This window comes from Trichoderma ghanense (assembly GCF_004382785.1).
Source record: "Trichoderma ghanense strain CCMA-1212 chromosome Unknown scaffold_1, whole genome shotgun sequence".
Classification (NCBI taxonomy): Eukaryota; Fungi; Ascomycota; class Sordariomycetes; order Hypocreales; family Hypocreaceae; genus Trichoderma; species Trichoderma ghanense.
In genome coordinates, this window is record NW_027395664.1 from 1,172,945 (window position 1) to 1,188,176 (window position 15,232).

At 54.1% G+C, this 15,232-nt stretch overlaps 4 protein-coding genes across 4 annotated transcripts; 1 reads left to right on the forward strand and 3 right to left on the reverse strand.

Annotated features, from left to right (window-relative positions):
- Window positions 1–1,989: 1,989 nt before the first annotated feature.
- On the reverse strand, window positions 1,990–2,584 carry CCMA1212_001750 (uncharacterized protein; the record flags this gene model as incomplete). The annotated part of the gene is made up of 2 exons (XM_073699166.1): window positions 1,990–2,356; window positions 2,421–2,584. 2 exons carry the CDS (start codon window positions 2,582–2,584, stop codon window positions 1,990–1,992), a joined length of 531 nt encoding a protein of 176 aa, XP_073562421.1.
- A 3,019-nt stretch (window positions 2,585–5,603) lies between these two features.
- Window positions 5,604–6,295, reverse strand: CCMA1212_001751 (uncharacterized protein; the record flags this gene model as incomplete). Its single annotated transcript, XM_073699167.1, has 3 exons — window positions 5,604–5,813; window positions 5,922–6,167; window positions 6,239–6,295. 3 exons carry the CDS (start codon window positions 6,293–6,295, stop codon window positions 5,604–5,606), a joined length of 513 nt encoding a protein of 170 aa, XP_073562420.1.
- Window positions 6,296–9,289: 2,994 nt separating this feature from the next.
- Window positions 9,290–10,024, forward strand: CCMA1212_001752 (uncharacterized protein; the record flags this gene model as incomplete). Its single annotated transcript, XM_073699168.1, has 1 exon — window positions 9,290–10,024. The coding sequence occupies one exon, from the start codon at window positions 9,290–9,292 to the stop codon at window positions 10,022–10,024; it is 735 nt and encodes a 244-aa protein (XP_073562419.1).
- A 158-nt stretch (window positions 10,025–10,182) lies between these two features.
- On the reverse strand, window positions 10,183–14,543 carry CCMA1212_001753 (Pyruvate carboxylase; the record flags this gene model as incomplete). The annotated part of the gene is made up of 11 exons (XM_073699169.1): window positions 10,183–10,290; window positions 10,350–12,515; window positions 12,575–13,453; window positions 13,528–13,589; window positions 13,657–13,776; window positions 13,860–13,891; window positions 13,968–14,005; window positions 14,081–14,092; window positions 14,198–14,205; window positions 14,269–14,289; window positions 14,396–14,543. 11 exons carry the CDS (start codon window positions 14,541–14,543, stop codon window positions 10,183–10,185), a joined length of 3,594 nt encoding a protein of 1,197 aa, XP_073562418.1.
- Window positions 14,544–15,232: the final 689 nt, after the last annotated feature.

Sequence of the window (15,232 nt, forward strand, 5' to 3'; positions counted from 1 at the left end):
AAAGGCATCCACCAACGATGACTTTTGCCGCCGAACAAGACCAGGGGACAGACAGAGAGACAGACGGGGAAAAGAGAGGAAAGAGAGAGGGCGAAAATTAAGCTGGAGTGAGCCATCGTGCCGCATTGTCCGGCATGGGAAGGGGCGCCTGTCGCTCCCAGCCGTTTATCACGCATATGCAAATGCAGGGAAGGCGCAAGTTGGAAACGTGCCTTGCAGGGGCTCGGGGGAAGGAGGAGCGACTTGCTGGGATTCGACGCTGGTAGCCGGTACCTGTCAGGAGAGCATGGGGTTGCCTGTCACGCCCTGTACCGGGTACGAACTCGGAAGCGGGCGACTTGATGTTCCCACCCACTGGGAAGCTGGAAGGACGCGGTTCCAGCACTAAAGCGTACCTAAGGTCAGGTACCCGAAGCCTCTCGCAATCTCGGCCCTCGTTTTGACAGACCGTGAAGCTGATTGACGAGAAGGCGGAGGAGAAGAGAGATCCACTGTCATCACGGTAAATAAGCATCGGCAGGACTAAGAGACAAGAGAGCAGAAGGGGAGATGTCGACGTCATCTCTATCGGCATAAACATCACAATCAAATACGGAGAAGCAGAAATGTGCGTCCTGGACCACCTTGGGTTATCTTAGTACCTGTACGGAGTCGAATAGAAGGTGAGCATCCCTGCGTTTTCGCCGTCTCATCGGAATCTGGCCTCACGCCAAGAACGGGTACGACGACTTGGCGCCAGAGGATCCCAATTCGCAAAAAAAATGGGGGTTCCTGCTTAGCATCGTGGGGATTTGACAAGTTCAATGCGATTCTTCTTCCATGTTCCTTTTTGCGGTTCCTTTTCCCTCCTTCTCTGTTACAAACACTTAGCATCCTCTTACTTCTCCCGGTTGTTCAAAAGTACTTTTTGCTTTTGTTCCAACTCCTCGTCCTCCGCAGCCCTCCCTTCACCCTCGGCTTCCCAGCCAAACAAACGCCTCTCAGCTCTCAGCCGCTACTACGCTCCCACGGGCCGTCCTCCCGGGCCTACCTTGCCTATTCTTAGACTGCCTTGAACGCCTCAAAACTCGTCCCGTTACCCCCAGACAGTCCAGAATTTTGACCGGTCATTACAAAAAAAAAAAAAAAAAGAAAAGAAAAGAGAATGAAAAATTTAGTCAAGCCACTCTTCTCCCTTGCAGCGCCTAGGATCACCTACCTCTAGTGCTGCTTGGAACTGCGGGTGCGTTGCGAAGCAGTGTAGGTGCCTGCTAAGTTTTGTAGCTCGACTAGGGCGTCGATCCGGTGAGATCTGAAATGAGCACGAGGAGCATCAAGTCCGATGGGCATTCACTGCTGATGCTCTTCAACACGTCGAGCAAGAAAACAAGCTCATAATATAGGTACGAGTAACATCTTGAAGATGATGGGACATGCACAGCATCGATGCCACAGACATCTACATACAGAGTAAGGTAGGTAAGGTAGGTAGGTACCCGAAAGGACTTGACTGGCACGTAAACCCCGCCTCTGTGCAGCAAGAGGCCTCCCGATGTCAGTCTTGGCCGTTGGCAGTGCGGAGTGCAAAGGTACAACGTGGAGAGCATCACAATCTCGTCTGTTTTTGAGATCTTCAAACAAACCAAGTCAGTCATGACATGTGTATGAGCATTTGAATAAAATTTACAGAACATGCATATTAAAGTTTGACTATCAGATATAAAAAAGGATATGCCACATCGAACATACGAGAAAGAAGGAAAAAAAAAAGTATAGCATTCATCTTGAGGCGAGGCATCTCAGCCACTCTCAAGCGATTATTGATCGTCTCATCCCGCATCAAGACCAAAAGCAAAAGCAAACTTGGATATCAATCTTCCGTCCATCCCTAGGCTCAACCGAAACGCCGGACCAAGCCTTCCGCTGTATACCCTTTTCTGGTTCTTCTTCTTTTATGTTTCTCCCAGGAATCACCTTCTGAGAACCTGAACGTAGCTCCTCAGCATTCGTCTACTTTCCAGGAGGAGGTCCCGGTGGAGGCTGGTAGTGAGTATCAGGCTGGTACGCGCTCTGAGGCGGCTGAACACCATACTGGGGCTGGTTGGTGTAGTATCCATCATTGGCGTTGAACGTCGTGCCCGTCGTCTGGTTGCCCATGGGCGCCTGGCCGTACGGCGGGGGGCTGGTGTATCCGTATCCTTGGTTGTAGTCGCCCTGGCCCTGGTTGTAGCCGCCCTGGTTGTATCCAGACTGGAAGTTGTTCATCTCGTGGCCGTTGTTGGGCTTGTTGTTGCCCGAGGGGCGTGTGTTGCCGCCCAGCCAACCGGTTCCGTACAAGGGCTGGACGCCGCGTCTGCGATTCCGTCTCGAGATGCATCTGGTTGCGATGATGATCAGTATACCAGTGGTGGTAGTAGAAATCAGGTCGGGGAGTAGCTTACAGGCAGCTAGCCAAGAGAATCAAAGCCAGAACAATGGCGATGCCGGCGAGCACCCATCTGCCCCAAAAGTACCAGCCGCTCCTGCGCCGACAGCCAAATCCGTCGTAATAGTAACCATATCCGCAAATGGAATCCCGAGCAAAGAGGTCCATTACTGGAGCCATGTCTGCTGAACGAGAAATGAGTTGATGCGAAGAAAAAAAAAAGAAAGGAAAAAAAAAGAGTGCGTCTCTGAACAGACGGGTTGATGGATCAGCGACGATGAGACTAAGTGTCGACACTTATCAAGAGTCCGGTCGCTTTGCTGAGGGTATCGTCTTTCGATGAATAGCAGAAAGAGCGGAGAGGGGTGAAGATGAAAAGGGAAAATAAAAAAGAGACAAAGGTGAGGTGGTGCGAGTTTGTTAGGTTTGCGAGGGAGCTTCTCAGAATCCTGTTGGTGGCCAGTGTGTCCTGTTTATGCTGTTTGTCTCACTCTGGGCACCTGCTCTTCTACCTTGTCCGCCCGTTTCTGTGACTCGTCTTGTCGTGTATGACGTTGGAATCCCTGCGCTGAATCAAGGCCCCGCTTTCGAAGAAAGATGGCGCCACGGCCCCAATTGAGTGCTTTAGGTCAGCAGTTTAAATGCTGTGGTTGAACGGCAAGCAAGCCAGTCAGAGAGGAAGAGAGACTGAAGGGGAGGAAAAAGGCAATCGTTATATATTCTACTCTTTTATTACGTTGATTCCCCATCACATTCTTGTCGAAGCGCCTTGGCAATGACTGAATTATCGTACTGCCAAGTCGCAAGTGCGCATACGCAAAAAAGGCAGCAGTGCCACCGCACCAACCCGCCACGAACACGGAGCCATCATCATCACAAAAGTCACTGGATACCTCACCTTACCAGCACTGCCCGGCCGCCCAACCCGCATTGATACCCCCTGTAGCGTCTGGTGCTTATTCCTGGCGGTTTCCAGTGTGTCGCAGCTCGTGCACTTTGCTGCGTTTTGGCCAGGGCCCATGCCATGCTTTGCTGTCAAGTGCTGCAATCATCCAGCAGTTCCGCCTTTGCGCAGGTAAAATGAATGCAAACAGCACCAGCACCTGGTTGTTGTGTGTTGTCGAGCAAAGTCGAGGTAGACAGGCCCTGGAAGCACAACCAACCACAGCCACACGCAGCAAAGCAACACAACGAGCTTGGCCTCTTGACCACCTGAAAAAGCATCCGATTCGAACAGCGCTGTCTACGGCACCCGGCAACTATTACGCCGAATGACAGCGCACTTGCTCGATAGCTTCTCTCGGCATCGGCACGCACCTCTTCCCCAAGTCCCGTCCACGAAAAGGCCATCAACCTCAACGTCTTCGTCCTCGTCTTCATCATTCTCGCCTCTTCTCCCTCCCCATCTCCCCATTGTGGAGTGGCTGTGCAGTCCCCACTCATATCTCACTGTATCCAATCATCTTTTAGCGGGATCAAAAGCTCTCCCCCAGCCCGGAGTTGCCTGTGGTTCAGCCCCGAAAGTGGCGCTGCCTCCCAATCCGAACGAATCCAATCCGGTTCAATCCAGACAAGTTCTTTGCGCATGAGGACCGCCGCAGACGGGAAAATCGGCGACAAAAGAGTAGGTATGTAGCAACTCTGATGTTTCTAGAACAACTGCTTCTGGATGCGCTGACTTGTCTGAGCCTCGCGTGGCATGACAAGTCCTTTCAATCTGTACCTACTCATATCTCGGCACCCAAGCATCAGCATCGATAATACTCTTCTTCTGCCTCTTGCTCTCTTTCCACTTGAAGGCACTTCGTATCAACCGTTCACCATTTGTCACCATTTCACCATGGCCAGTTAATACCAGCACTTCTTCGTGTAAAAAATCGAACCGCCTCATATATCATGCCAGCCAAAACCTTAAGATCCATCCCCCCTCTCTAGCAGTCGCATCATCAAGCCCAGCCGAATGACGCGTTACGAATCCTGGCGCAACGCCTTCCCGGCTCTGCCCGTATTTCCAACCTGAACTTGTCCTGACCTGGCCTGACTTGGGCTCCGTAAGCCATAAGCTGCTTCTTCTTCCGGGTTCGCTTAAGGTAGATCGCATCGAGCTTGTCTCTGACCTGCTGCTGTCATCACAGTAGGTACCTAGTAGTAGGCAATCCATCCAACGCTACCTTACATCACAACCATCTTCACCCCAAACCTTCCCACACTCAGCCTCCATCATCTGACCGCATACTAGCCACAAGGCACAAGGCACAGCTTACCTCGGATGATACCCTTCTCGTAACACAACCCTGTAGAGTATCGTAATCCTTCTCCCAGACGCAGCAATCACGCCGCTCGTCGAAGCGTATTCTAAAAAGCCCCCATATACGCCCTCTTCAGTCGCATGTGTGGCCCACTTGCCATCATACATATATCCTGCATCAGCCTCACTGTACTCTCCAAATCTTAAAGATTGTGACCTTCTTCCAAAGAGGGAAGCAATAGAATATCCGGGCCGACACGGAATCAACCGACGCCGCAGCAGCACGAATCATTCGGCGTCGACCATGACCAATGAATCAGTCGCGCGGGGTAATGTGAGGCTCTGTTGACCGTTGGAAGTAACGATAACTCCTTTCAGTCAGGGAACGGCGACATCCACTGTGTGGTCGGAATGGTTTGAACGCTGAAGATAGCAATGCCCGTTGTATTGGTTGTCTTATATTGTACAAGAGCACCGATTGCGCTCGGCCAAAAGGTCCGGTGGACAAGCCACAGATTAGACAGTCGTTCCGTCATTCTCTGAGCCATGAGACAAGATTAATGCAGTAGGGAATAACAAAACGATACCAATGGTCGGCCTACGGCGCGAACGAGGCAAACAAGACGCCTTTACCTCCCAAGACTCCATGCTCGAATCCGCTTGCAAAAGGAGAGTCGTTACAAGTAAACCGTCCCTTTGCCGTGTACTCAGAAACCCAAGAATATCATCCAAAAATGCCAAAAAGACCAAAAAGGAGGGTATAACAATAAAACTCCGTCAAGCCAAACTCCAGTTCGGTGGCTGGTTTGGCTTCTTCATCCGCCGTGAGCATACCGTATGATTTTAGGGTCGTAGGTCGTCTCGAAATACAAATGCAGTATCGTGGTTGCTTTTGGCGCTATGACTTGCAGTGGGAAGGTTCGAAATGGAAAGCGCCGAAAGAGTGGCGGATTATGCCTTGGGGAAAGAATATCGGTTTCGTCGCGTCTCTTCAGCCTTTTTCATGTTGAGCTCGGCAAATTGCTGGGCTTGCTGCCTTGCAGCCAAGGCGTTGATCTTTTCGCGCGCTCTGATGAGGCTGCTGTTGTCCTGCTGCTTGAGCTTGGCGCGAATGTTATATAGGGCCATGAGCGTATTGGCTCGTTCGAGATCTTCTTCATACTGAGGGGAGAAGCAGAACAGGGTCAGTTGAGTTCGCATATGAGACAGGAGCAGTGTGTGTTTGTGATCTGCATAGCTCTTGAAAGAGGAAGAGGTAGCGCATCTTACATTGGATGGTTGAGGTGTGCCAGGTGAGGAATTCGCCGCAGATCCCGACTTGGGCGAGCTGATGAGGATGCGCCGGCCCATCTTGTCGAACTTGGGCTGCATGGCAGCTTCAGAGGACCATGCGCGCCTTAGGCCGGACGACGGCCTCTGCTGCTGTTGGGAGGGAGCTGGGGAGTCGGATTTGGGGAACTCGGCCTGGATGATGGGGAGGTTGGCGTTGACAATGGCGGCAGCAGCCTCAGGTTCCTAAAGCAACAGCGGTTAGAGCAAAGATTCTTGCTAGTGACATTCGGAAAGGCGTCTCTGGTGAGACATACAGCTGCGCCGAGATTGCTCAAGTCGGCGAGGACCTGGGATAGCTGCAGGCTCTCCATTGTAGTGGCAGCGGCTCGGATCTGTTTTCTTGCTTCTTCTGTCGGAGAATAATTCTGTCTCGTGGGCGAGGGATCTAGAAGCGCGCGCTGGGATCGGTGGGTTGAGATATTAGAGCTCCTCCTAGCGGGCGCATATACGAGCAAAGATCGCGTGCGCGGCGAGGAAGCAGCTGGAGCCGGATGTGCGAATAATGGGGTCGGTGCAGAGGGTTGGAAATTAGCTGCGTCTGGCAGTTATCGATGAGGGGGGAGCAAAGTCGTCGAAGCGGCGAGAGTAAGAAGCGGACAAGGGCCGAAGCAGGATGGGGGAGGAGAGTAAGAGGAGGAGGAGGAGAAGGAGGAAGAAAAAGCGAGGCTGGACGAGAAAGAAAGTGGCCGAAAAGTTTAAAGACGGGACCAGGTAAGAAAGTCGTCAAAGGACAAGCAGGTGCTGAAAACAGGAAGCCTGGAGCGGGGATCCGGCAGCTCGCCACCGAATCCAGTGCAGCCGTGGAAACTCTGCAGCCGACCTGGCGGCACTGTGGACCTCTTCCATCCACTGTCCCCTTCCCTGCTGCGGGGGTTCCATGGAGGTTCCCTTGGGGGGGCCCTTTTCCCGCATCTTTACAGCAGGGCCAGCGCCTGTTGCAGGGCCGCTGGGGCGCTAGAGCCCGCTAAGGAACCCCCTGCTCGCTGCTCGCTGCTCCGTGCGTTCCCACGGCCCACAAATCCCGCGTGGGCGTCTCCCGCACCTGATTGATCAGACCGTGTGGTGTTTCTTGATTACGAAACAATCGGCGATGAGGCAAAGATGCTGCTGATAACTTTGACTTCAACTTCTCATCATCGAGATGCAGCAGTATCCTCTGCGTCACCAGGCTACGCTCAGCGGCCTTGCACAGGCACAACCTGTGCAGCCGCTTGCTTGCGCCTGAAGCTGTTTTCACTGGTTGTGGCATCGCAGCACGGCAGCTCTAGCCGACGCGCAAGGGATCATACCGCAGGGAGCTTATCAGGTCCGGCCAGTTGTCGACGGCTTTTTCAAGTATAACCAGGCCAGTACGAGTGCGGCAAGAAATACGAGCCGTCACACGCCTTTGTCTGAGGCACAAGTAGGTACAGTATGCACACAGCGGCTGTTGCTGTGCTGCCCGCCATCAATTTGTTGCAAGCAAATCCGACCGAGAAGACGGGGGAACAGCTCCAGGGGAGCCTTGCTAATCACTGCGCAACGATTCGCTCAGAGCCCTAGAACCACCTGCCTGTATGTACTCCGTACAGAATATCCAAGGTATGAAGTCTGTCTTATGTGCAGCGTTCAAAGCAAAGAGGGACAGTATCACAGACAGGTTCAGGTTGTAATGCAAACCTCAGCTGACACCGCTCAAGGTACGCTGACAAGCCCCCAAGCCTGATTTATTTTCCTCTCCTCCTTTCGCGCCCAATTCTTCCTTTCGATTCATCCGGCCTCCCAGAATCTTCGCATCCTCCCATCTATCCGGCGCTACAACTGCCGCCCGACGCGGAGCTCGTACCTCTCCCATACTCCTGCCACCGAACAGGTACTCCCGTCGTGTCCATTTATCCGGCTGTCGACAAAGGGGGCATGATGGAAGCAGGTCAGGAGCTTTTCCCCTCACGCACCAGATTAATGCTGCATGTACTCTTTGACGCATGCACCACATGCCGCATTCAGTTCCCACCTAGAAGATTCTTTACATAAACAGGCTATGTATTCACTTGCTTCCATCGCATTAGATCTTGTCAATCATCCGCGATTCACCCAAGTTGTCTGTTCTTCTATGCTGACATCAGCGTGAGAAAGCCCCAGCTTAGTGCCAGCGCAACGGGGAGCCCTTGTCTCGTATGTGTGACGAAAGACACGAGCACTTGTTTGCCTTTGAACACGAAGTTTCTTCCAGTGAAGTTGGGATTGCTGCTCTTTTAGATTGACCGAAAAAAAAAAGGGGGGCTGATAGCTTACTGCTTTCGTTTGACTGCAGTGTTGATGAACATGTTTGACATAGACCGGAGCCGAACGATCGTTTGACTCGGAAGAAGCACTGCTTCTACATCCAGGAGGCTTCTGGAGTTCTTCCCTCAAGACCTTGGTATATTCCGACTCTTTCTGCTTGGTATAACAGTCTTTAGAAAAGAAGCAAGGCCGTAAATCAATACTGACAGCAGAGGTGAACTGGCATCTTCATTTACAATTGACATCCATCTTCTGAAGAACCCACCTGTTCAACAACAACAACAAGAGCCAGTAAAACACATCCCAAAGCATCGGGCTCTTTATGCAGAAAGTCTACCACATGAGAAACATCAGTCAAATCCATTCCATCACAAACATCTCAATTGCGCATTGAATCTCCCATCATCCACATCAAACTCCACCAGATCGTCGTCATTCTAACCCCCTTCACACCATATAAAGGGGATCAAGCATGTTATACTTCCTTACAATTCCTCCTCTTCCCCCCTTCCTCTCCCCATACACTTTCCAAGCCCCTAAGGCGCCGCCTTCTCTCCAGGCCTCAGGACAACTCCCCAACCAGCTCATCCCATCTCAAACGACACTCACAAACGAACCCGCAAACTCTCTCCAAACAGGCCCCATGCCACCTCCGTCCTCCCACCCCAACCTCCCCTCCAGACCATCCCGCAAACGCAAATCCTTTATCCGAGACATACACACCCCAAAGCCATCCCAAACCTCTCCCCACCACAACCATGGCTCCCCAGACGAGACACTCCTCCTCCTCCTCCTCCTTCAACCCCCTTCCCTCCCCCTCAGCCAGAGCACACACCATCAACACCAAAAAAAAAAAAAAAAAAAAAAAAAAAAAAAAAAAAAAAAAAAATCCGCCACACACAACCCCCAAACAACGTCCCCAATCCGCCATACCAACATCCTTCCTCCTTCCCCTACACACCACGAACCCCATCTAGACCAAAACCGAAAGGCCAAAGAAGCTCGTTAACCTCCCGAATCATACAACGCCTCTCTCGCGCATGGAAATCCTTCAAAAAGCGCTCCTTCGCCCACAACTAGCACTACGAATACACCCTCATCCGCACCAAACAGAAGAATCATCGCCCCTCGACCACACATCCATCCGCCTTCACAGGGCCCTTATCCCCATCCCCATCGCCATCGTCATCGCTCCCATCGCTCCCATCACACAACCCCAACAACTCCCAAGACACAAACAACTACCCTACCCAACCTCCTCAGCAGAACCCATCATGCCTACAGCAACGACACCTGCCCCTAACCACCGACAAGATGAACTCCCTTCGACTCCCGTCCCCTCAACGCCAGGACTGCCCCCCCTGGCGCCGACCAAAGCTCCCTCCGCTTCAGCCTGCAATCCTGCCCCTTTCGTACTTCTGTCGCGTGACCCCGTACCAGCCCGGCCAGACACCAACTGTCCAGTCCCCCCCGCCCCTATTACTTCATGGTCCATCTTCCAGAGGATCAAACAGCTTCCACTCCTACCCTTCAACAGCAGGAGGAGCAGAGCACTTTGGCACCAAATCACGTCGTATCCCCATATAGCCTCTACCGTCCGTAAGCAGTTGCTTGTACCACAAATGCCGTCGATTGTTGTTCTGTCAGTCCTGCATGGAAACTTGTCCTTACATATGAGATTTTCAGGGGGGTGGGGAGAGGGTGGAAAGAGGAGTGTAGGTTTGTTTATCACAATGTTTGGCCGGCAACCTAGTTTAACTATACTTTGTATTTGATATCCTATTGTATAACCGTACTGAAAAAACCTATAATCCGTCACACGCCGCGTGCCACTTTTTAGGAGAACTTTTTTTTTGGTTTGCTCAGTCCAAACAGCCCTTTGACAAGCACCACAGAATCAACAACCCTTCACATGGTGCACCCTTCAAAGCATCTAGGCCTTCGTGATTCTGCACACCAAGTCTGAGCCGTCGACGGAGTCGCCCTCCTTGACTTGCAGGCTGGCCACCTTTCCGCTGTGCGGCGCTGAAATAACCATTTCCTGCCACGACTGTTAGCAACATCCTTTTTACTCAGAGAAACGTGTAATGAAAATCTTACCATCTTCATGGCTGACAACACAGCAAGAGGGTCGCCCTTCTTGACCTCGGAGCCTTCGTGAACGCGAAGCTCAACCAAGACACCGGACATGGGGGCGCCAACCTGGCTGGAGTCACCGGGATCGGCCTTGGGGCGGCTGATGTTCTCGACGGCAGCCTTCTTGTCGGCGACGGTAACCTGTCGGACCTCGCCGTTCATCTCGAAGAAGACCTCGCGGAGGCCGGTCTGCTCGCTCAGAGGACCAATGGCAAGGAGCTTCAGGATGAGGACCTTGCCCTTCTCGAGCTGTACGTTAAACTCCTCACCAATCTCGGGTCGAGAAAGGAAGTATCTGGTCGGCAGGACTGACAGGTCGCCAAACTCGGCGGTGATCTTCTTGTAGTCCTCAAAGACCTTGGGATACATGACGTACGAGGCAATGTCGCACTCGGTGACGGGCGCGCCAAACTTCTTGCCCATCTCGCGCTTGACCTTGACAAAGTCGACAGGCTCGAGGTAGAGGCCAGGGCGCTTGTCGAGCTTCCGTCGTCCACGAAGGGCGTTTGTGCGGAGAGGCTCGGGGAAGCCACCGTAGGGTTGGCCCATCATACCCTCGAAGAATTCGAGCACTGACTCGGGGAAGTCGAGTTCGGAAGCACGAGCCTTGACGTCCTCCGGAGAAAGCTTGTTGGACACCATGAACTGGGCAAGGTCACCGACGACCTTGGAGGTGGGGGTAACCTTGACGATGTCGCCAAGCAGGTCGTTGGCCTGTTCGTAGGCCTTCTTGGTCTCAAGCCACTGGGATCCGAGACCAAGCTGCGAGGCCTGGAACATCATGTTGGTCAACTGGCCACCAGGAATCTCGTGCTCGTACACCTCGGGATCGGGACCGGCAAGGTGGGCCTCGAATGGGGAGTACAGCAGACGCAGCTGCTGCCAGTACGTGTCCAGGGCGCGGACCTGCTTGTGGTCCAGACCGGGGTCCAGATCGGTACCCTCCAAAGAGGCCAGGATGGCGTTGATGCTGGGCTGGGAGGTCATGCCAGACAGACTGTCGGTGGCGGCATCGACAGCATCGGCACCAGCGTGGGCGCAAGCAACCATGGAGGCAACACCCGTGCCGGCGGAGTCGTGGGTGTGGACGTGGATCGGCAGATCGGGGTACTTCTCGCGGATGGATCCGATCAGGAGCTTAGCCGCATGGGGCTTGAGCACACCGGCCATGTCCTTGATACCCAGGACGTGGATGTCGAGGCCGACCAGCTTGTCAACCAGGTCCAGGTAGTAGGGCAGGTTGTACTTCTTGTGGGGGTTGAGCATGTCGCCGGAAATGCAGACGGTACCCTCCACGACACCGCCAGCCTTGTGAACGGCCTTGATGCCAACCTCGAGCTGGCTAACGTCGTTGAGCGCATCAAAGACTCGGAAGATGTCGACGCCGTTCTTCTTGGCCTGCTCGACGAAATGTTCAATAGCATTGTCGGGCAGCGAAGAGTAGGCCACGCCGTTGGCTCCACGGAGCAGCATCTGGAAGGGGATGTTGGGCACCAGCGCCCTCAGCTTGCGCAGGCGGTCGAAGGAATCCTCGTGGAGGAATCTCAGCGCAACGTCAAAGGTAGCACCGCCCCAGCACTCCAGACTGTAAAGGTTGGAGAGGGCGTGGCTCGTTTCCTTGGCGATGCCGAGAAGATCGATGGTTCGGACTCGGGTAGCCAGCAGAGACTGGTGGGCGTCTCGCCAGGTGGTGTCCATGAGAAGGCAGCCCTTGTACTCGCGAACAGCCTTGGCAAAGGCCTTGGGGCCCTGCTCAAGGATGATCTTCCTCCAACCCTTCTCGCAGGGCTTGCTGACATCAATCTTCTCGCCAGCGGAGTTGAAGATCTCCGGAGGAACAATCTCGCCCTTGAACTTGGGCTCACCGATCTGGCCCTTGATGGAGCTGCCGTTGACGGCAACGTCTGCGAGGTAGGCCAGCAGCTTCTGAGCACGGTTCTGGCCGCCGACAAGGTCGAACAGCTGCGGGGTATCGTCGATGAAGGTTGTCCAGCAGTTTCCATCGATAAAGGTAGGGTGCGTCAGGAGAGAAGCCAGGAAGGGAATGTTGGTCTTGACACCACGGATACGGAACTCGATAAGGGCGCGGAGGACCTTTCTGCGAGCGATTTCGTATGTGCTTCCATGCGCCTACTTGCTGTTAGTGATGACCTTTGCCGGACAAAGCCGTCACGAAAGGAGCTACATACCGTGCACTTGACCAACATGGAGTCGTAGTGGGGAGTGATGACGGCACCAGCAAAGCCGTTACCACCGTCCAGACGAATGCCGTTACCACCAGCAGATCGGTAGACCTCAATCTTTCCGGTGTCTGGTCGGAAGTTCTCAGCGGGGTCCTCAGTGGTGATACGGCACTGGATGGCAAAGCCACGAGTGGAGATGCGATCCTGGGTAAGGCCGAGCTGAGCAAGAGTCGCGCCAGCAGCGATCTGGATCTGGGCGGCGACAATATCAATGCCCGTAATCTCCTCGGTGATGGTGTGCTCGACCTGGATACGGGGGTTGATCTCGATGAAGTAGTAGCGGTTCTGCTGGTCGACCAGGAACTCTGCAGTGCCTGCGTTGCGGTAGTTGACAGACTTGGCCAGTCTGACGGCATCGTTGAGGATGGCATCTCGGACCTCGGCGGGGAGATCCTTGGCGGGAGCGATCTCGACCACCTTCTGGTGTCGGCGCTGAACGGAGCAGTCACGCTCGTACAGGTGCACGATGTTGCCGTGGTTGTCGCCGAGCAACTGGACCTCGATGTGCTTGGGCTTGTCGAGGAATCGCTCGACGAAGACGGTGCCGTTGCCGAAGGCGGTCTTGGCCTCGGAAGTGGCTCTCTCGAAGCTCTCCTTGAGGCTGTCGGCATCGCGAACGACTCGCATGCCACGGCCGCCACCACCGTAGGCGGCCTTGATGATGACGGGGAAGCCATACTTGTCGGTAAAGCCCTTGACCTCCTCGAAAGTCTCAACGGCGCCCTCGGTACCGGGAACAACGGGAACGCCAGCGGCAATGGCAAGCTTGCGAGCCGAGACCTTGTCACCCAGGGCATCAATGACATCGGCAGTGGGGCCGACGAACTGGCGGGCATCAATGTTAGCCGGACCAAGGGATGCTAGCATGTTGGGGTCTCCGATGCTGGCCGAGGACTTACAATCAGGCCGGCCTTTTCAACATTGCGTGCGAATTCGGCGTTCTCGGACAGAAAACCGTAGCCTAGCGGAATTAGCGATAATTCTCTCAAATCGCAAGTTATGTGGAAACATGACAAGATGCAACTCACCAGGGTGAACCAGCTGAGCGCCGTGCTCAACAGCAATCTTGATGATCTCGTCGCCGGCGAGATAAGCTCCGACAGGGGTGTACTGGCCTCGCTTGCCAATGACGTAGGCTTCGTCGGCCTCTGATTTTAAAAAAAAAAGAATGTCAGTGCTGGGTCTTGCAGCGGGGTGCATGTGATAAGGGTATTGATTGCTTCAGTCTTACTCTGGCGATGCATTGAGAGCCGGTCCTCATAGCTGGGCAAAAATTGTTAGCCTTGCGCCCTGCAGAGCTGGCTAAACGCTATTCAGTCGGAATGACAGCATTCTTTACCTGAAGACGGCGATTGTGTGTAATGACAGTTCGTGGGCCTGCGAGGAGGGGTAAGCTTGGATCTACCGGGCTGCGCGAGGTCGGCAGCGGCGGCCAGAGAGGGGCAGACTGACTGTTCTGAAAATCTATTGCGCGATGCGACAAGAGCGCGTTAGCAAGGTCTTGAATGCGTAGCTCTGCAGCAGAGCGAAAACGGTTCGGTCTTGGGTGTTTTGCGTTGATCAACGTACTCTGATGGCTGCGAGGGGCATTAGCAAGAGCATGTCGCGACAAGAGTCATGGTGGGGTTGTCAGGACTTACGGATTTCACCACGGTTGGCAACTATTCAGCGCAACGGCCAGCACGTCAGTAAACAGTCTCGTCCTCGTCTCGGCTCCTCAGAGCGCCAATGGGCACCGGCGAGACGCCGCTGAGGCCACGAACTCACCCAGGATCTTCTTCAGCTGCATGATGCTGGAGTTTGCGCGGATGTGGTGGATGGTCTGCTTCTCCTTGGGCTCATCGACGTCGTCGTCCTCGAAGACATCGTTGAAGGTCAGCGTCTGCTGAGGGTGAGGAACCGGAGTGCCAGCCATGGTGGGCAAGTCGGGCTGCAGCAAACGAAAAAGCAAATGGAATAAGGGATGCTGGCTCAAAATCTAGGGAGATATGGAGAGACAAGAGAGGGAGGGAAAGGGAGAGCAGCTCAGCACAGAGGGGAGAGCTCGAGCAGAGAAATGGCCGGATCGGCTGCCTTTTAAGAGGTGCCAACCGGACAGGCCAGCACAAGGAGCTCGGCCCACGGTTTCGGGGCTGCTGGAGGGGGCAGGAATGGCTGGCGGGGTGCTGCAGAAGGTGGGGGGTGGGGTTCGAGCAGCCCGGAAGTCAAAGCTTCCAGCGCTTGTGACGCTGATTGCAGCGGGCAGGAGGGACAGCATCAGGCATGGGATGTACTGTGTACGACGCGGCCCGTGCTCAGTCTGCGGTGGGTGGGCGTACAGGTACCGGGTATCATCAAGCCTTGAACCTTGAGGATACTAAGGGACAACAAACAGCGCAAGCATCAACTGCGAGGGGAGAGCGGGAGCCTCAATATCAGAGAGGAGCACCTTAGGCATATGACAGTATTGATACGAATAAGCAAAGGTTAGGCCTCTCCGGAGAAGCGTGAAACAAGATCCCCGACACAGCAGCGCTCCTCACTCGCTCGACACCTTCAAGGTCCACGGTGACACTGACGGTGTGTTCAAAACTGCGCGCCCACTCGGGCTCGCCCACGCAGACA